Raw genomic sequence first — 22402 nt, 5'->3', positions numbered from 1 at the left:
ATTCCTGACTGTGAGAGGTAAGGGGGAGAAGACATCAGGTCATGTGGCATAAATGTGTGAATTAAAGAAAAGAAAAGATTTGAGTTGTAAAAAAGTTTGTATAGTTTAATAACTCGTCAGGACATTTCCTCACCTGTTGCAGCGCCTGCCCAGGCTCAGGCTGCTGTATAATTTGGGATGTCTAATTGCTCTTTTAGGATATTTCAGAAGAGGAGTTCAGAGGGGAGAGCTGTTCCGCACTCAACCACTGTGTAATTTTATCCACGCCGCAGTCTCTCACTTCACACAGGGCTGATACCTTTTGCCTCCCCCTTTCCTTTGTATCAATTGGTCGGAGTTCAGCCTATTGTCGCCACAACCTTCTTTTATATCGGTGCTCTGTCTGAGCAAAGGCTCTCAGTCAGATCCGCAGGAGGGATTTTCAGCAGCAGCAGAGGCGAGGAGCGGCTCCCACCTCGCGGCGGCTGGGCTGTCACTGGTGTCTCCGGCTCGGATGTGCGCAAAGCTGGAGCTCTTGATTGTTGGGGCCCCGACACATTAATGGGACCCCGAGATCCGGGCAGGAGTTTTCCATTTTTTCGCCACAATCGTCGCTCCACGACCATGCTATAATGCTGATGATACCTCTGCTGGTGTTGCTGAGCCTGTTGGATCCCGTTAGTCCCAAGGCCCACTGCGCCCCGGGCCAGGCTTGCGACCCCCGGCAGCGGAGGGACGCCGGGGGCCGCGGAGGAGTGTATGAACACCTCGGAGGAGCGCCGAGACGCAGGAAACTCTACTGCGCTACTAAATATCATTTGCAGATCCATCCTAATGGGAAAATAAGTGGATCTTTGGAGGAAAACAACCCGTTTAGTGAGTATACGCACAGAGAAATGAACATAAATGAAAATTTTGATATGTAAACTGGCACAATGTGGTTGTTTTCTTTTCTTTTTATTTGTTATCAGTGATTTATCGCAAACTACAAATGTGTTTTTTTAATGAAATGGTTTTACAGATTTGTGGAACGTACATATGGTACATTTAATGTAGGATTTAACTGCACCATTTCATATATTTAAGTGGTTTTATTTATTTGCTTGTGCGCGTCTATTTTAGTAGCCTTATTATAATCTTATATGATGTGTCTATCAGCGTCTGTGTGCGTGCGTGCGCCCGCGCGTGTGAAATCAAGTCATTTGAGAGTTGCCAACATGCAGGTTAATCTCTGTTACCAGTATCAGCCAAAGTATTTACATCCAGGTGGGGCACAGCGCTGTCCTAACGGAAGTATTTATCTAATGAGTGATCATTAGCGCCTTTCTGTAGCTCTGAATAGGCCATTGACTAATCAAGCACTGATTAAAAAACGCTAATGAACACACTGATTAGGGCGGTAACACAACTGGAAATGAATTCCTTTATTAGAAAGGTGACACAAGTTTGTATATTCAGTGCGTAAAAGTGCTTACCATGTTTTGTCAGTGATGTGTGCCTATTGAGCGCTTTTGATGAGTTTTTCCCTGGCCCCTGTGAGGGTCTAAGGACATGTACAGTCTGTGAAGCCCTTTGAGGCAAATCTGTGATTTGTGATTTTGGGCTATATCAATAAAATTGACTTGACTTAAAATTGTCTTTCAAACAACTCTGAAACATGATGCATCTTCTATCACAATGTTTAACTGTTATGTGCTCCTCTGTGTTGCAGACATAATGGAGATGACAGCAGTGGATGTGGGTGTAGTGGCCATTAAAGGGCTTTTCTCCGGCACATATCTGGCCATGAATGATAAAGGCCGGCTGTATGCCTCGGTGAGTACACATGTCATCTCATCATCAGCTCCAGAGTGACACCGGCCCTCCGCGCCATGACAAAGCAGAAAGATTTGGTTTCATGCTGTAATGTTTAACTACTGTAGCGTTACATTGTTAATCTGGCATATCATTAGATGATTGATAGCAGGGGCAGGGGGTGTGACAGTGTCCTGGGAATCAGAAACATACGGCAAGCTGCATGACAAATGTGGCTCACAGTCTGCTTCTTTCTCCTCTCCCCAGGAAGTGTTCAACAAAGAGTGTGAGTTTGTGGAGCGGATCCACGAGTTGGGGTACAACACTTACGCATCCCGGCACCACTCCACCGAGCAGCCGCTGCAGGCCGGGGGCAGCAGCAACAGGCGGCGGGCCAGCGCCAAGCGCCAGTGGTACGTTTCCATTAACGGCAAAGGGCGACCACGGCGAGGCTTCAAGACCCGGAGCACGGACAAAGCGTCGCTGTTCCTGCCCCGGGTGCTGGCCAACAAGGACCATGAGATGGTGAGGCGGCTCAGAGAGAGCCAGAGCACGCACCATCACACGCACCAGCACGGCAGCCGCGCGGATCGCCGCAGGCGTCAGCACCGCGCCAGGAAAGGCCGGGGCCGCCGGACACGTGACCGAGCAGACTGACCCCGGGGCCACACATGGACCCCTCACCTCGTCACACACTGTAGCCTGATTGCGGTGGAGGATATTGTAAAACGGTTTGGATCCTGCCCTCTGGAATAGCAAAACTTTTTCATGCACAGAGAAAAAAATCTACAGAAGAAGAAAAAGACGCGCACGTGCACACGCGCACGCACGCACGCACGCACACACACACACACACACACACACACACACACACACACACACAAGAAAAGCGCTATATAAGTGCAGGTCCATTTACCATTTACACACACACACACACACACACACACACACACACACATGCATACACACATGCATACATAGCTGTATAATCTATTTACTGAAGTCGGGTTTCTTCCAAATGCTAAAGTCCTGTACACAGATGTAGTAATATAGGTGAAAATGTCTTATTTTGTAAAAGTTTTGCTTTTGTACAAGAAATTATTTTTTCCATCAACTTCACAGGAAGGAAAACGTCTTTTAAAAGTGGTTCTATTCTTGTAAATACAGTATGCACTATACATTTAAACAGTGACTTTATAGCTTTTCATTTGTCAAAAGCTGAAATGACAGAATATTATCCAATATTTGCTCATTTGAAGTGCTTACAAATATGACGGATATTGAACAGAAGCACTTTTTGTTAGATTCACATTAAGAGGCAGTAGGAAGCTCAGTCTGAGACAGGGTCTGCTGGATTTTTCTGTAACAATGTGATAGTCTACTGTCTCTAAACTGAAAGATGTACTTTGTATATTTTTACTAATGATATGAATATTTATTTGGTGCCTGTGTTGTAAGTTATTGATAATAATATTTCTGTATTTTACAAATGTTGCTGTTTGTTTTGTAGTTTTCACTCACCACCTGGTTCCAACATAAAACACAATGGTACTGACTCGAGGAAGCATTGTTCCAGCTTTTCTTTGATTTGTTCAAACACATTTTCACAGTCAGAGTTTGTCTTCACAGACTTTGATTCATATTACTTTCAGATAATCATTGTTATTGTGGTTTGATAACAGCTGTAGACATGAGCGGAGGACATGATTGGAAAGCTGAATCTATGTGTGCAAAGTCATATTTGGTAAAGAGATTTATATTTAGGCGTGGGAAACAATTATGAGGTAATGAAGTCTCAGTTTCAGTTTTTGATTCTTTGTCCTTTTGGCTCCAGGTATGTGAGCAGACAGCACCACCTGAAACTCAAAGGAGCACATTTTGTTTTTAACCTTAACCTAGACCCAATGTGCTTCTCAACCTTTCCTTAATCCAGTGGTTCCCAAACTGGGGGGGGGGGCAGGGTTATAAAAGGGGGCATGGCAATGCTAAATTGAAATAATTTAATTGTTCTCCAATGCTGGTAAAAGCTATATCAGATCATGACTCTACTCCAAATATTACAAATACAAAAAGCAAAGATGAAAAAATATGACAAGGGTTTGAAAGTATTTTTAGATAGGAAAGGGGAGCCCAGTAGAAAAAACTTTGTGAACCACTGCGTTAATCAGCTCCAGTTTATGTTTCTGAAGCAATCTTCTTCAACTAACAAGACTGGATTAAAATGGAATTTAACTGTTAAATAAAAGATATAATACCATCAATAAACTGTAAGTGATCTAAGGATTCTTTCATATTTTTTTAGTAGTTTTGTAATTAAAACCTACACGTATAGTCTAACAATGACTTGTGTTAAACAGGTAGCGCTGTTGTAGACAGGTGTGGCTGTTACAGTATTAGCTGGTTTATTCCACCCCCGCCTGTCATTCTCTCTATTTGACCATATCCCACTCTCCCTGTACTGCTGCAGCTCATTTGTTAAATTGCTGCACCTGTTGCTGCAACACAGCCGAGCAGAAACTACAAAGGCAGCCACCAATGTAAAATTCTTCACAAGCAGCTTTTGGACTCTTTTGGTTGTTAGGGGTTTGCTTTGCCTCTCTCCCATCTATAGGTAGCTGCATATAAAGCCTTGTCATTCTATACCTGCGGGCTGGGGAGGCATCCTGGCCCAGACAATAGCTCCTCCCAAGGGGGGCCTGGGAAGCGATGCCGCCTGAGACTTTTGGGCTTTTTTTTTTTTTTTTTGAAAGACCGACCAAAAGCTGCAGAGTCGATAAACAAGGCAGGTCCTTCTGAAAGCAGAAACTGTGTCATGCAAAGTATAACACCTTGCTATGGCTTGTTATGAATGTCACACTCTAATATTACTCAACAGGAATGCAGGACTTTAGAAAGGTTAGGGCCTTTTGTGGCCCCTGTCTCTGCCGGTGTGTTTTATTTAACAGTATGTATCTTCTGAATCTCTCCCTACATGCCCTTTCTATACATGACATACCACTGAAGGATTGCCCTACTAAGATATATCAGCCACACAATACAAAAAAGGACATTCATCTGCACTATCCACTAAACTGCTGGTGTGCAGGGATTAGGATTTTGAAGCATTCTGATGTGAATAACAAATAACCTTAATCATTCCGAGCCCGTCATTTAGAGAGGGAAACACAGAAACACAGTTTGGAAATAGTGGAACACATTTAACCCTTTATCGGGCAAAGAACTATATTTGGTAACTTCAGGTAATATTTCGAGAAAAAAAGTTGCAAATTTACTCGATTAAAGTTGCAAATCTACAAGAAAAAAGTCGCAGATTTAAGAGATTTAAAGTGGCAAATCTACGCGAAAAAAGTCACTGATTTATGAGAAAAAAGTGGAAAAAAGCAACTTTTTTCTTGCAGATTCACCACTTTAAATCTCACAAATCTGCAATTTTTTTTCTCGTAGATTTGCCATTTTAATCTCGTAAACTTTTTTCTCAAATTATTATTTTCATTTGTTTTTTTACACAGTATGTAATATCCTCCAATATTCTGAAATATTATAAATAACAAATTTGGAATTTGCAAGTATTTCAATGAGTGCCCTATTAAGGGTTAAGATTAATTACTTTATTAATCCCACAATGGGGAAATTCAACCTCTGCATTTAACCGCAAGTGAACACACCATGCAAGGAGCAGTGGGCAGCACATTATTGCAGCCCGGGGAGCTGTACCTTGCTCAAGGCATGGGAGGGGGCCTTGCTCAAGGGCACTTCAGTTCTTGACCTGTCAGTACTGGGATTCGAACCGGCAACTCTCCAGTTAAAAGCCCGATTCCCAACCTCTAGGCCATGGACTGCCTGTATTTCTGTTCTTCTGGAAAAAGCTATCTCAGAGACATTCTAATAAGTCCACTTTTACAAGCTGTAACGAATGCGCTTTGAAAAAAAATACACTACTGCTTTATAGATCTATTATAACCAGTTAAAGAACACAAGTTTTGTTGCGAGGTTTCTTTTGACAGACTAGACTGTGTGAACATTTATATTCTGGCTACAATACATTAGATCTGAACCAAAACTCTATTAACTGACAACTCATTAAGTATTTATTAATGTTTACCACCTTAAATAACAATGTATAAATGCATATTGTCGAAAAAATCCAAAGTAATTATAATCATTTGAACCTTAAAGGGTGTTTTTATCAAAAGCTTATAACTGATCTAAAAAGCTCTATAAACCATTGAAGTTGTTGTTTACAGGTTATAATCCCTTTAAACAGTGTGCCTTATTAGAATGGGGCACTTTCTTAATCTGGCTTTTGCTGAATGTTTCAAATGTCACATTTCATAAAATTACTTTTTATGTGACTCCCAGCCAGCACTGCAGTCTTTTTTACAAATATGTGACACAGAATTGAGGACATTTGTTCACCTAGTTATTATTAAGTGCTGTAGCTCTACCCTACCAAGTCTAACTGCAGTAACTACTTTTTTGTTTGAAATTGAGTTATAACTAAAAGTGAACTCCTTGATGTCTGTTTGATCTTGTGACAAAGTTTTAGATTTCAATTTTGCTTTATTTCAGAGAAATAACAACATACAAATTGCAGAAACTACAAAATCTAATCTACTTTTTAATATTAAGTCTGAAAACAAAGTATAAAAGTTGAAAGAAGACAACAAAAATATAGTTACTGCACTCTGGTTTTGCTGTAAAAGGTTCTAATAGTAATTCAGAAACAGAGTGCAGTAACTACGATTTTGGGATCAAAGGTCAAATAAATCGTCAAGATTTTTTAGCATAAAAATGACATCATCAATACATGTAGAAATAAGTGTCATATCACTTAACTGCCTATAACCCATTTGGCTGGCCAGTTAAAAAACTTTTAAAAACTTTAAAGCAGTTTTTCTCAGTTTAGCCCCTTGTGTAGTTACTGCAGTTAGACTGCATTTGCAGTGTTCACTTGTAAATGGTGACCCCTAGAGGCAGATAGCTGGACTCTGAGCTATATTGCCTTTTGTGAATGTGCATCTAATGACAGTTTCAGTTTGGCAGAGCTTTCCAATGCCCTCTGCAGGCAGCTGATTGCCGATGAACACAGGAAATATTCATTCTTTTCACACTATTTGTATTAATAAAAAAAAGCAAAAGATATGCAAGTGTATTGCCCATGACCAAAAAGACGTTAATGTTCTTCTTCTCAATGACATCACTGACCCAAACCCTGAACCAAAGTTGAACACAGTCGACATATTAACTCCAATAATCAAAATATTTATTTAAAAAATACAAATAGTACCCATAAATGAGCAATTTTTTTAATTAGTATTTTTATTAGGAGGTAAGGCACATTAAACAGGAACCAATGTTATAATTACATTAAGTATCACATCACATCCACATCACAATTGAAAATGTAAACATATCAATACAATAGAAATAATCATCATCATCATGAATGAAGAGCGACGGTCTGCCTCCTAGGATGTTTTTTTATTTTATATTTGTGGCCCAATAGGCCACACAAACAAACAATGTGCAAATCAAAATTTAATAAAAAAATTTAAAAAATGAATAAGTAACTGAGGATTCTTGTATGTAATTAGTGAATAAGTGTTTTAACTACAGGGTGTAAACAAAAATACAAGGGAATCTAAAAGACAGGAGAAGAGAGAAAATAAATAAATAAATAATGATAAAGACAAGAAGAAGAAGAAGAAGAAAGAGAGGAGGTGGGGGTCCATCAATCAGAAGGCATAGAGTGAAGAGAGTGAAAGAATGTTTAAAAGGGAAGCCACATGTTATAACTAGGGCCGGGACTCGATTAAAAAAATTAATCTAATTAATTAGAGGCTTTGTAACTAATAAATCTAAATTAATCGCATTTTAATCACATATAAATATTTGACCTGAGAACAGTGAGAAGTAATTTTTTTCACATGGATTTTTAGTATACCATTGAATAATGACTGAATACATAAGCTTAAGCAACAAAAATATTGTTTATTTTTGTTCAAGTCCAACAGACCAGTGCCATTTTTGCCATTAAGTGTAGCAATAGCATATTTAGAAATATAGTACATTTCAGAAATTCAGGTAGCCTATAGGTAGGTAGACCTTCTGTAAACTAGAATACTTTGGTTTTTTTAAGTAAAACACAATCCACGCTAGCTACCACACTAGCCGCTAGCTGCTATATGTTTTGCATTGAGGTGATACTTGAGGCTGGATGTGCTGCGGTGACATGTGAATTCCTTGTTGCATAGCAACACAACCATGCTCTTATCGACGCTTCCATCCGTTGTTTTTTTGTAACAAAATGTCCCATCATCCACGGGGCCAACCAAAGCACTCTCATCAGCTTCTTCCTTCATGTTCACTGTGGTTTGTTGTTGTCTGAACTCATGAACGCTAGTTGGTGCTCCAGAATAATCGGTCCACCTGAAACTCATCCAGTGAGAAACGTTCCGCGGTGCTAAAATAAGTGTGATTAAAATACGTCAACTTTTTTTAACGCATTCATTTTTGTGTCATTAATGAATCTTAATTAACGCGTTAAAGTCCCGGCCCTAGTTATAACATTTATCAGTTACTTTTCACTGAATATTTGATATTCTCCAGCTTTAGAAAAAACATGGTATCATTGAGCCACTGAGTGTTAGAGGGAGCTTTAGTTGACTTCCAGTGACGAAGCAGATGGCGTCTAGCCAGTAAGGAAGTAAAAGCTAAAATATCTAATTGGTTTGGGGTAAACCGGATGTGGTCTTCTGGGAACCTGAATATAGCGACATGGGGGGAGACTTTTATGGTCACTGAAAGTATTTTTGACATGGCATCGAAACAATTCTGACAGAAGCGAGAAAGTAACGAACAAGAGTAAAACATATGAGTTAAATATGAGCAAAATTCTTTTATAGAGAAGGTAATTAAAACTAAGCAGAAAAATGACGTAATGTAGACAAACTGATTGGCCCTAACGTATCCGCAGCAGCAGCACTGTGACACCTCAGCTTCCAACTGTACTGTAGCAACAATATCAGAGGAAATGACACTCCTCCTCTCTCTGAATACACACAACATGACTCTGGAAAAACACATTCACTGACAGCTAAGACACCTTTTCACACCTTATACACGAGTGAGACAAATCTAGGTTGATATCCAAGTAGATTAATGTTAAGTGTCTGATACATAAGTTGGCTAGACTGGTGTTTTTAGTAATCGCTAATTATTACTGCAGTGTATTCTGCCCTACAAAGTCTAACTGCAGTAACTACGCAAAGGGTAAAACTGAGAAAAACTGCTTTGAAGTATTTTTAACGTTTTTAACTGGCCAGCCAAATGGGTTATATGTAGGTAAGTGATATGACACTTATTTCTACATGTATTGATGATCAAATCATGATGATTTATTTGACCTTTGACCCCAAAAACGTAGTTACTGCATTGCTGTAAAAATTCTAATAGTAATGCAAAAACAGAATGCAGTAACTACAATGTTGTATTTAAAAGTGTAAATAGAACTTGTATAAATAATATATTAAGTCTTAAATAAAGTAATGTTATATTTTAGTTTTAGTTAATATAATTTTATCTCAACTTTTTACTTCATCACTATCTAGATAATAATTTCCCTATCAAATAAACTTATAATTTATGCTATTTTTATGTTTAAATGAGTATATATATCCAAAGCAGACCGTGGTAAGTGCAATTACTGCTTGGTTTTGAGATGGATTTTGTGTTTTTTATATAATTATTTCTCTGAAATAAAGCAAAATTGAAATCTAAAATTTTGACACAAAATAAAACAGACATCAAGGAGTTCATTTTTAGTTATAACTCCATTTTGACCAAAAATGTAGTTACTGCAGTATATACGGAGCAAAAGAGGAATAATGGAAAGAAAGTACAAATTATTATATTAAGTTTTTGTGAAGACAAATTTTGGTAGGTCAGCTGACTTTCTGTGCATCATATTTCCAGTTGTAATTGCCTATAAGAAATGCAGTGCATAGCTTGCAGCTGTCACCCAGTGAAACCTAAAACCTCTTTCCTTCAGCATAATTCATTGAGTACATGCAACCTAAAACCAAGATGACTTAAGCACAACATAAACAAAAAATAAAGCCGTACATAACTTTACAGGCATGACTGGAGAGAAACTCCTCAACCTCATTTTTATTTTGAAATTGATAATAGGAGATAACAAAACCACAGGATCTGCTGGTGTACATAAAACGCTTCAAGTCTTCAAAACCAGCAACACTCTTAACCCTTTGGAGTTTGGGGCTATTTTGTCGGTTTTTGACTGCTTTTCATTCTGCCTGTATAAACCACTTAAAAAGTGTTCACCACATAAAACCCACACAAAAACACACAAAAACACACCAAACACACACAATTTGTTTTACTAAAACCACACAAAATATTAAAAACACACAAAACACCCATAAAAAACACAACAATTGACAAAAATCACACAAAAAACATTAAAGACAAAATACTGCATTAAAAAATGCTGAATGCAAACTGCAAAATTTGAAAAACCTCTGCAAAAAGTTGAACTTGGTCGAGGTGGTTTTTTACTTTTGCTGAAAAAGAGTTGATGCATTAAATTGGACATTGGAAACTTCTGGAAAAGCTGACAGCAGGACTTAATGCTGCTTCAATTTTACGTTGCAATGTCATGAAGAAGTCTTGCTCTGCACATTACTTCTTCATGAAATGAAGACATAAAAATGAAGCAACGTCGAGCCTCTCCATCAGCTTCCCTCTAAAGTTCTGTCTTGAAACTCCATGCCAGATTTTTTTGATGATATTCGGCCAAGTAAATGATAATGTAAAATATATTAAGTGTAAAAATATCAAACTAGACATTATCCTCATTTTACCTGTTATCTGTTATATTTGCAACCTGTGTTCATATTTGCAACATGTACATTTCAGTGTCTAAAACATACTTTTTAAGATCAGATTTTATGTTTTTATGCGTTTTTTTTGGGTTCAAAATTTTGATCAAGTACGTCAAAGCAAAAAATGAATTATCAGGACATGAAGGTGAGGTTGCGCTGAAAAAACTGATGCCAACACGGCATGCTGAAGATTTTTTTATGGACTTAATAGCCCAAGATTTCAGAGGGTTAATCGAAGAGAAAAGAGTTGAGGTTTTTAAGTGTGACTTAAAAACATTTAGGGACTGCGCTGCACGTATGTGGAGGGGGGGCAGGTCCAGAGTCTGGGGGCTGCTACTGGAAAGGCCCTGTAGCCCCTTGTTTTTAATTTGGACCTGGGCTCCTCCAACAGCAGTAGCTTTTATAAGAAGTTGAGTTTATTTGTCCAAATCTTCAATAAAGTTTTTTTTTTTTAATCAACGTGTTGCATTGCGACACTCCCACATATATTCTGATGCATTTCATTGGCCAAGAGACCGAAAATAGGTGGAAAAAACTACAAATACTACAAAACGACGTATCCGCTTTCCCAGCTTAAATGGGTTAACATCAATGCGAGGACCGGGGTGATGTGATCACATTTTTTAGTGCAGGTGAGGAGTCGGGCAGCTGGGTTCTGGACCAACTGCAGAAAGTGAAGCTGCTATTGATCCATGTAGAGAGAGTTACAGTAGTCCAGCTGTGATGTGATGAAGGCATGCACTGCAAAAACTGAAATCTAAGTAAGATGAAATATCTTAGATCAAGGGGATATATGCTTATTTTTGTCTGATAAGATAGTTCTTCCTAGTCAGCAGTTTTTATTTTAGACTGTTTCACTTCTTTGATATAAAGATTCCGCGGCTTTTGCCTTATTTCAAGAATTTTAAGTCAAAAAATATTCTACATAGAGATAAAAATATTTGCAGCTGTATCAAGAAAAGTTCACTAGTTTTTAGTGTGACTTTGCTGGTTTCAAAAAATATAATACCTATGCATATCATCGTGTCAAGATGATGGCTCTAGCATTTACTTATTATTAATTCAAGAATATTTTTTCAACATATTGAGAAAATAGGTTAGGTATGTGTATTTCAATAGAGTCAAGAAAAATGCACTTGTTATTAGTTAGAATACACTAATTCTAAGGTATTTGTGGGTTCATTGAGATTAGATTTTTATTTTATTTTTTTTTGGGCATTTTGTAGCTTTATTGAGAGAGAGAGATATTGAGAGTGAAAGGGGGAGACAGAGGGGAAGACATACGGGAAAGGGCTCCGAGCCGGATTCGAACCCGGGCCGCCCGCTTACGAGGACTGGGCCTCTGTGGTATGCGATCTACCAGGTGTGCCACCGGGAACGCCCCAGATTAGATATTTTTACTTGTTTTGGAAAGTCTTGACAAGCCAAATTTTCTTGTTCCATTGGCAGATAATTTTGATATTTTTAAGCAAAATACACCTAATTTTTGTATTTTTTTTCTTGTTTTTAAGAGCTGACTTTTTGCAGTGTGAATAGCTCTCTCCAGGTCACTCTGAGGCAGGTAGGTTTCAGTCTTGGCTAGTGTTCTCAGGTGGAAAAAGCTTCTCCTCACTACTGCACTAACCTGCTGCTCAAACTTAAATGCACTGTCAAAAATCACACCAAGATTTCCGAGAGAAGGCTGGATGTTGGGGGCTAGAGGGCCTATAGGGCATGGGTGGAGAAGGCCGGAGAGGTTTTGCCAAAAAGAATGATCTCAAATAGCTGATGAACTTCTAAGCTCCATTTAAGCTGTATAGCTACTGGATCATGTTACATGCAGGAAACAGGATGGTGAAAATACCATCAAAACATCAGGGAAATTAATGGATTGTGGATTTGCACCAAAAATATGCTGAATGGCTGAAACTCCACCAGGTCTCCAGGACAGAGTCATTTAACAATCTCTGAAGCAGAGGACCACTGAACCTTACAGGATCTCCAAGATGACAGAAGAAACACTGAACCTCTATAACCTGAGCTGGCTGCTTAAAGTTTTCCTCCGGCCAGTGCTAGGGAATAGTGTCCCCTAGTAATCCCTCAGTGCCTTTAAAATGATCCCTTCTTCTTTTCATTTTCATTTTTTCTCTTGCAGGCAATGTCTTTTAACCCTTTTTGTTTCTTTCACCTGTGTCAATTCTGTATTTTATTGCACTTTATGCACTTTTATTTGAAGCACTTTGGTGCGGCTCAGCTGTCTGTAAATGCGCTATAGAAATAAATTTGACTTGACTTGATCAATTGTCTGAAGGTCTGGCAGCTCATCACCCCATGAGGTTCTGGAGGTCTAGCAGGTCCATAAGTTGTTTTTGAGGTCCAGTGGTCATTAACTTGTCCTCAAGGTTTACATTTACATTTAGTCGTTTAGCAGACGCTTTTATCCAAAGCGACTTACAGGAAAGAAAAAAAAAAGTTTTTCCATAAAAAAACGCTGTTCTGCCATATAATTGACCAGAAAATACTTTATAAATCCTGCATAAATTCAAAATTTTACCATTACATTTTACAGTATATTTCTGTTGGAGATATGGTGTTTAGTACATTTAACAGTGAGAAAAGTTATTTTTACAAAAAATAAATGCAAAAATGATGGCTTGTATACATATGACAGGTGCCAGTGTATTTTATGGTGGAGTAATGTTGTTGTTTTTTTGTTTTGTTTTTTAAATAAATTTGACTTGACTTGATCAATTGTCTGAAGGTCTGGCAGTTCATCACCCCATGAGGTTCTGGAGGTCTAGCAGGCCCATACATTGTTTTTGAGGTCCAGTGGTCATTAAGTTGTCCTCAAGGTTTACATTTACATTTAGTCATTTAGCAGACGCTTTTATCCAAAGCGACTTACAGGAAAAAAGGGGAACAATCAAGGTATAGTGCAATAAGAGCCATTAGTGCAGCAATAAGTGCTAGTCCGATTCTTTAAGGAGTAGAGTTGTGGTGTGGTGCTAGGAGAGAAGGTCCTCTCTGAAGAGCTGGGTCTTCAGGAGGTTTTTAAAGGTAGAGAGGGACGACCCTGCTCTGGTAGGAACTGGTAGTGGTTCCACCAGCGGGAACAAGAAATGCAAAGAGTCTGGATTGCCTTGGACCAACAGGTGGCAGAGCCAGGCGTCGTTCGTTGGTCAATAAATCGTCTCTGAGGTCCAGGGGTTAATAAGTTATTGTGGAAGTATACTTCCACAATAACACTGTATACAGTGGTGAATAAGTTGACCCAGATGTCAAGCAGTCCAAGAGTTTGCCACTGGGTTGAATTATTATACTTATACTAGACCTTGTCAGCCATCATGGAGACTTGATGGACTACAGGCATTATTTTCGTCCATTCTTTCTGATTTGGTCCACCAGACTGCAAGACTGTGTGTGTGTGTGTGTGTGTGTGTGTGTGTGTGTGTTGGTTGGCTGGTATGTCAGGCATTTTTGGGACTTGGTAGACATCAACCAGGCGCCTCAACATCACAGGATAGTCCTTAAGATCTGACTGCATTCATGGAGCCATTTTGCAGCACACAAAAATGTTGTTGTACATTGAAGATCAGCCGAATGTGAACGTGAGAAAACGTTTCATGCGTGGTCAATGAGGAGCAGGGAAGAGCCACCCCAGAGATCAAAGGCCTCTGTCCCTGGACTGACAGAGAGGGGACCTTCCCTAGCTGAACATAGAGATAAATAATAACACACTCAACACACAGAGGGTAAATGGTAGCGCCAACAGCAGTGATGGAATGGTGAAATAAAGGGAGGGTCAGCCATTTAGTCTGGTTTATTTCAATGAACATCAAAAGCAACGCACCAGTGCATCTGAATGACTGTCAAGGATGACGCATCAAAGACATGCAGCCATGACACCACTTGGTTATTATCATTCAAACAACAAATCATTTGAACAATTATTTAAGAGAAACATTGAAGTTTTGCTGTCTTTAGAGCAAATATATTTCTCCTAGATGTAGATCTCCAGTACAAAAGTTCTAAGGTGGTATCTGTTCATAAAAAAGTGAGCAGACTGGTTTTACCGGTACACTGTAAAAAAGAAAAAACCTGTTGTTTTTACGGTAAAAAAAACGTCAGCTGTGGTTGCCAGAAGTTAACATAATACCATACCATAGTACCATAATAAATACGGTGCAAATTTTTTGTAATATTATGGTAAAAGGATATTTCACGTTAAGATTGCCATTTTTTTCCATATTTGACCATAAAAAATAAAAAGGTTTTCCATAAAAAAAACGCTGTTCTGCCATATAATTGACCAGAAAATACTTTATAAATCATAAATTCATAAATTCAAGATTTTACCATTACATTTTACAGTATATTTCTGTTGGAGATATGGTGTTTAGTACATTTAACAGTGAGAAAAGTTATTTTTCCAAAAAATAAATGCAAAAATGATGGCTTGTATATATATATGACAGGTGCCAGTGTATTTTATGGTGGAGTAATGTTTTGGTTTTTTTTTTTTTAAATAAAAGTGTAAAAATACAGTTTTGGCTGATATATACATTGTTACTGAAACTAAATTAACCCATTTATCATTTTATGGTCTTTTACTGTCATGGTTTTGCACTTTTTCACCATAAAATCTAGCCTACAGACATTTTTTACAGTGTATGCATCACTTAACATAAATTAGAATGGGCAGTACTGAAAAGAGACATAAAATCAACAAATAAGACACAAACAAAACAAGTATTGTAATAGAATATAATTCAAAAAACACAAAAGATTCCTCTTCTCCAAATATACTCACACATCCTACACAGAGTGGATAGGCCTACACAGTCTAACACATACCTGTGACAGTTCACAAACAAGTGATTCAGTTGTAACGTCAGAACTAAGTTTGGGCCAACAATGACAGCCACTTATCATGCTGCAAATTCTCTATTTAGTCTTGCCATTGTTTTCTATAAGGGCCGGGGCATTATTTCCCTTCTACCAATCTTAAGTTAGGCTAGAGCTTTTTCATTTGGTTGAATTGGACCTCTGTTTTTTCCTGTTATTGTTCATTTATAGAACTGTCTCCTGTCTCGACACCACGGTCTGTTAACTTGGTCGTTTCCTATTTTACATCCTCCCATACATAAATTATGATATTCTGCTGCTGATAATGAAAGCCTCACACAAAGAAGTTTTTTTTGTGCGTAAATCATAATAAAGCCTTTATTCATGTATTTTCCACAAACTCCTGACTTCTCTCTCAGATAAGACAGCTATTATTTGATTTCAATGAAGCCTTCAGCTCTGTTTGGTGCGCTTGATTGTGAAAATGTAGGCTACTTTGTAGATTTCTTCTAAGTGTGGAGCTGTGATGTAATGTGTCTGCAGGTATAAATATAGAGGCATGGCTGCACAGCGTCCGTGCAGATCAATGTCGCTCTGGCGTTGAAGCCAGTGCGCCTGTCGGTCTGGGAATGAGCGCAACTTCCACACGCTCCTCTCTGCCGCGCCGCTGCTTCTTCTTTTTATACTCGCATCACTGGAAAGGCAAACGCCGGGAGGGTGCTTTCAGAGCCGGACCCGGGATGGGCTCTCTGGCGGCCCTGTGGACTGTCCTGGTGCTGGGCCTTGTAACCGGACTGGCGGGATGCGCCCCCGGTTTGAACAACACGGCGGACCGCTGGGAGGCCCTCTACTCCCGGTCCCTGGCACGGATCCCGGGGGAGAAGCGGGAGGAGATCAGCCGGGGGAGCGACTATCTTCTGGGCATTAAAAGGTTACGGCGCCTCTATTGTAACGTGGGGATCGGCTTTCATATTCAGGTGTTACCGGACGGTAGAATAACGGGAGTACACAACGAGAACCGTCACAGTAAGTTGTGTCAAATATTCATTCATTAAATACAAGCAGTGGGTTATTGATTTGGTCACTTTGGACACGTTTGGACAGTTTCTTACAGAAGATTTAGGATAATTGGTTTAGAAAAGCAAAATCACAGTAAAAGTTGAGACATTATTTTATTTAAAAAATAAACGAAATGATTGAAACAATTATTATTGTTATTATTATTAGGCTATTATAATAATAATAATTATTATTATTATTATTATTATTATTGTTTGTTGTTGTTGTTGTTGTTTTTGTCATTATTATTATTATTATTATTATTATTATTATTATTATTATTATTTTGAACACCTTTTTTCAGTAAGTGACTAAAAATAAGGTTTAACCTGATACAAACTTTTCACTTCACTTCACAATCAACACCATGACTGAGATTATTTGATGTTGTCGGTCATTGAACACCTTACAAATATTGATCCATGCGTTCTTGCCCACATCTGGAGTCCTTCCGTAGTGCCCCTGAGCATGTGTGTGCTGGTGCTTTCCGCCTTGTGTGTAACCAGAGCTCGCTGTGCTCGAGGCCAGCGACCAGAGAGCACCTAAAGTTAGGACACAGCGCATAGACCCATCTGTTAAGACAGATTAACCCCCGCAGTCTGGCCAAGACACTCATACACTGCCTCACATTTGCAGACACGAAGAACTATACATGTTTATTTATGTATCGTGTCAGATCTAATCCCTGTCGTTTCTTTGTGGATTGTGGTCCTGTTGGAGTGCCTTGGAGAACTTAAAGCATGTTTTTGTGCTGCCTTTGTACTATTTTGAGACAAGGCGTAAAAAAATTCAGGCAGATACATTACAAAAAAATCCATGTGAGGTATTCAAGCCACGGTAAAGCATTTTAAATGATAGCATGGACAATGGACACACACACACACACACACACACACACACACATACTGGTTTTCTTATATCATGGGGACTCCAGTTTTAATCATCATTTGTCGGGTCCACCCTTTCTAGAGGTTGTAGAGAGATGAAAAAATATTGAGTAAACTTGCCATAGCTTAGTTAGCCTATACACACCTTCAAACCTTTGAAATGATGAAGTGATGTTTTAATCAGGCTTACAGATTATTTGGTGACTAATGGGGTCCTACTTTTACATAAAACAATGAAAATTAGATACTTTTCTAGCCAATTAGCCAATTCTATAATTGTGGAATTTGCAAAAATAGTAAAACTTCAATTAAAACCTTGAAGCAATCACACACACTCACACACACACACACACACACACAGTGTGTTCTCAGCCAGTAACTTGAACAGACATCATCAGTACCTTTGCATGTAACCACATTTACCTCCACACACTTACAAAGGAATATAATAACAACTGATGACAACACACCCACGTCATGTCAAACTAAAAATCACAGCCCTATTTTTCTAAATGTGATACTTAAACAATGTTTGGGGATTAGGGTTAAAATACCTTGGTTAAGCGTATGATATTGATCAGGATTTGGCTTATTGCAACTGTATTTGTGCTATTGAGCATCAAGTAGTTGACACACCATCACCTGTAAAATGTTTAATATAAAGGTGTTCAACATCATTTACAGCTCAAGTCTCAAATGGAAACTGTATTATTTAGCTTTCTGATGAGCTCCTGAATATCCAACTCATCTTCTGGGATACATTAATTTCAATGCTATGGTGGACCAGCAGGTTTGGTTCTCTGCATTAGACCAGTGTGTTTCATGTGTGGTTTGTTTTCCCTGAAGGTCTTCTGCAGATCTCTCCAGTGGAGAGGGGAGTGGTGACCCTGCTGGGTGTTCGCAGCAGACTCTTTGTGGCCATGAACCAGCGAGGAAAGCTCTATGGATCTGTGAGTGTGACAACACTGTGACTGACTGGCAACTTGTTTATTGTGGCTGATACTGGAATAAGTATAATAAAATATTCGCAATGGTCCCTCCAGATTTTTTCACAGAAAGATTCTAGGACATGACCTTTGTGTTGTCAATGTTAGCTTTCAATCACTGAAACAAAAACATGTCTCACATGCAAATTCCTCAAATCTAGGTGGAGTTCAGCAGCAGGATGCCCCATCACTTCTTAACCTCAGTTTTGTTATGCCTTAAGTATTATATTTTATATCAAATTACAAAAAAGCATTCTTATCATGTCAGATTAAATAATTAAATAGCAAATATCGCACCTAAATGTCTCCATGTATGCAGACATATGAACATTTTGTAAGAGCTCGTGGTACTGCTGTGATGTCCACTGGGATGCTGTTTTTTTAGCAAAGCCTAGCCCTTTTTTAAATTGCATCCCTATTTAGTCAATCACTGGTTTGAAGCCAGCTATTTAAAGAATCAAGGCCAATTCCTAGTTTCCATATTTGCTTGTTCATGAGGTTTTACTTTGGTCCAAGTGACATTACTAGCCGTGTTTCCACTAGGGGAAAAGTGGCCACCAGGAAAGTCTCAGGCCACACCCTCTCAAAAGTCCACTCACTCTGCATGTCTCCACTACAAGTTAGCCCCCAGAGGGATTTAGAGTCTCCGGAGGTGACGTATGTTTTTTTTCCCAGCCGCTAACGGTGCACAACGTCAGCAGCTGAAAGCAGCATGGCTAATTATGCAGAGCATCTCTGCTGATCATAAACATAGTGATTGTGAATTAACCAGCATCGCTAACTGTGCACAGAGTGTCCGGTGCTTGTTGTAAACAAACAGAGATCGCTAAGTGAACACCTCCTGCAGCAGCAGCACATACACACTGTACTTCTACAGAGCTAACTGTAGCTAACTGCTCATTAAGAAGAGTAAGTAGGAGTCGCTGGATTTGTCTCCAGTCGCTTTCTTGAAAAATAGTCACTAAGGGGGTCTGAAAAGTCGCTAAATTAAGCAACAAAGTCGCTAAGTTGGAAACACTGCTTCACCGGCTTTCGCAAATGGCGTGTGTTGTTGTCCTGTAGAGTACTACGTCACATCCCGCTTAGCGATCTATCCAATCAGTAACCAGGCTGTTTTCAGGGGAGAAAAAAGATCCTGCTCTTTGACAGAAACTAAAAAGTTCCAACAAAAGCCGGCTCCGTACTGCTCGTATTCAAATTAGGGGCGTTTTGGCGAGTGAGACCCGCCTCATTCCGGGTATTGCCCGGTAGTGGAAACAGCCCTAATGCTGTCATCCAGCCATGTCCCACGAGGGACACCTTTGTGGATGTCCATGTGCATCCCAAATTGTGTGACCTCTTGGACTGTACACAGGATGTGCATGTCATTGTTAATCCTTGGTTCTAGTCCAGTTGATGGAATATGGACCTCTAGCTGGTTTGCCAAGAAAAAGAAAAAGAAAAAGAAAAAGATGAGGATAACTAAATTGATGCTTGTTTTGATGAGAGGTTCTGCGAGGAGATAGATTATTCGGAAACACTTTACAATAACCATCATTTATAAATGGTAAACAGATAGTTTATTAAAGTTGAATCATTATTTATCAACCATATATAGGCCATTTAGAATGGTAAATATGTTTAACTAACTAAATCATTTATAAATGGCTAATAGATGGTATATTAAGTAAGTTTATAGTTACTTTACCATTAACGAACAATTAAATTATAATGAATAGTTTATTAATAGTTTTAGTTGCACTCATTATAACATTTTAACACCATATTAAGTATGTAAATGATTTTGAAATGATTCACATACGTTTAAGAAATTGGTTGAAAACATTTAACGATTAAATATATATAGCATATAGTATAATAATTGGTCTATAAAGCATCCATAAACACCACTTAGTCGGTTATTGTAAAGTGTTACCGATTAGTCCCTGCATTTATATTTTTTCTTTTTCTTGTTGTTCAGCCAATTACAAGAAAAACTCTTCTTGCTATCATGAGGCTGCCATTTTCTTTTCTCATGTGCATGCTTCCTCTTCTTTTGTGGCAGCTGGTAAACAACTTTATGGTGCATTACCGCCACCAACCGGAATGGAGTGTGGATCAGGAAATAGTTTGCAATTTTTTTTCAAAGCGGAAACCAATCTGTGGACAAACAACACTAGTCCTTTAAAGAATGCAGCGACATTATATAGGAACTACAAGGGCTTTTTGAGGGCAAAGACTTCTGCTAAGTCCATGTCCTATCCTGCAATGCTAACAAAAATAGAAATATAACTAATGTACTGCCCCATTTTATGGATTCCGCCCAAAATATAATGGGTTCTTAGTGTCGATGCTACACTATTTCACCAAATTTCCTGGATACATGTTTTTCCATAACCCTGCTGACAAAAAAACAACAACAAACTATTAGATTATGATGAAGTACAAAATACAATTCAGTTGAAAAGAGCCTTATGATTCCCAGCTATAAGAGAAAACAGCACAATCAGAGCATGGTGTCCAGAATCCTGCCTCACTCACATCATTCATCATTTAACAATCTCAGTTTTTGTAGAAATATCTGACTGAAATAGCTGCTGTACAATAGTCAGAAATAAAGCAATTGTTTGATAGTAATCACACAATGCAGCATTAATCGCCCCACACACAAAATAAGTCCCAGCATCTTTGTTCTGCTCTACTTCCAAACAATCATCATTTTCAAATAACCCCTGTATCTCCCTATTTTCTCTTTCAGTTACACTACAACAATGAGTGTAAGTTCAGAGAGAAGCTCCTTGCCAACAACTACAACTCCTACGAGTCGGTGGCCTACCCAAGGATGTTCATCGGCCTGAGTAAGAATGGCAAAACAAAAAGAGGAAACCGAGTGTCACCCGCCATGACAGTGACACATTTCTTGCCAAGAATCTAGTGGCGTCATAAATAGACTTCATCTCAATATGGAGACAGAGGGGGGAGACTACAAATCATGATGCACTTTCACTCCAAGCTTTATGCAAGTGTATCATATCATTTTGCTTTGTATATATTCATTTTTTTATTTATGCTTAACATCGGTTTTGTATTTTTTTTAGAAGGGTTATAGAAGGGTTCTTTTCACTGTGGGGTAGTGTGTGTGTGCGCGTGTGTGTGTTTGGGGGGGGTATTTGCTGCTGCTAAATGAAATCCTGTCTTCGGATGTTGGTTGACCCAGCACTGATGGGAAAATACGTGCACAGTAGATGTGTAGTATATAGTATACTATACTTTACCATGTTTTGAGTCTTAGCCAGAAAAATAAATAAGGCACAAATGTTTTTGGTGTCAGAAGTGGCACTGATTGACAAATGCTCCAGCTCCTTTGTGTGGCACTGGAGCCTAATTGAAACAATATCATCTTACAGCCAAAGAGAGAGATAGAGAGAGAGATAGAGAGAGAGAGAGAGAGAGAGAGAGAGAGAGAGGAGGAGGAGGCTGGAGTCAAAGAACACCCACAACCTTCACTGATCTGTTTATAGCTCTGCAGAGTGTGGGGTGGGGGGGTGAACTCTGAACTTTTCTGCTGTCAATCTCAGTCAGACTTATAAGACTGCAGATATGGAGCGGCATCCTCTTTGATATTATATAAGTGGGGAATTTGGAAGTTTAAAGGCAAGGTCAGAGTGCTGAAATGCAACAGAGGAACTGTAGCCTTGACTGTGGAAGAGGACTATTCATTATGTCAAGTTATGTCTGATTGTCAGGTAGCTGTTGGAGTCTATTGAGTTACAAGTGGGACAGCAGAGATTGTTTGGCAGCATTGCTCGGGACAGTAGAACTTTGTACCAGTTCAACAGATATTTACCATCATGCATGCGTTGTGCCAAAATGTGTCTTCTGTTGAAAATATAATTCACCATGTCATCTCTGACCTCACCTAAAGTGACACTAGGTATCATTGGAAAATGTCACTCAATCTTACAAACGAAAAGTTTAATTCATAAGCAAC

At 38.9% G+C, this 22402-nt stretch overlaps 2 protein-coding genes across 2 annotated transcripts; both read left to right on the top strand.

Moving 5' to 3' along the window:
* The first annotated feature begins 480 nt into the window (after nt 1-480).
* On the top strand, nt 481-2430 carry fgf3 (fibroblast growth factor 3). Its single transcript, XM_059353683.1, has 3 exons — nt 481-855; nt 1691-1794; nt 2041-2430. The coding sequence occupies exons 1-3, from the start codon at nt 612-614 to the stop codon at nt 2428-2430; spliced, it is 738 nt and encodes a 245-aa protein (XP_059209666.1). The 5' UTR covers nt 481-611.
* Nucleotides 2431-16129: 13699 nt separating this feature from the next.
* Nucleotides 16130-21346, top strand: fgf4 (fibroblast growth factor 4). The gene is made up of 3 exons (XM_059357241.1): nt 16130-16526; nt 18293-18396; nt 21170-21346. Exons 1-3 carry the CDS (start codon nt 16130-16132, stop codon nt 21344-21346), a joined length of 678 nt encoding a protein of 225 aa, XP_059213224.1.
* Nucleotides 21347-22402: the final 1056 nt, after the last annotated feature.

Source organism: Centropristis striata, chromosome 2 (assembly GCF_030273125.1).
Source record: "Centropristis striata isolate RG_2023a ecotype Rhode Island chromosome 2, C.striata_1.0, whole genome shotgun sequence".
In the NCBI taxonomy this organism is placed as follows: Eukaryota; Metazoa; Chordata; class Actinopteri; order Perciformes; family Serranidae; genus Centropristis; species Centropristis striata.
The sequence above is the reverse complement of the archived record's forward strand: the minus strand, read 5'-3'. Positions and strand labels throughout refer to the sequence as shown.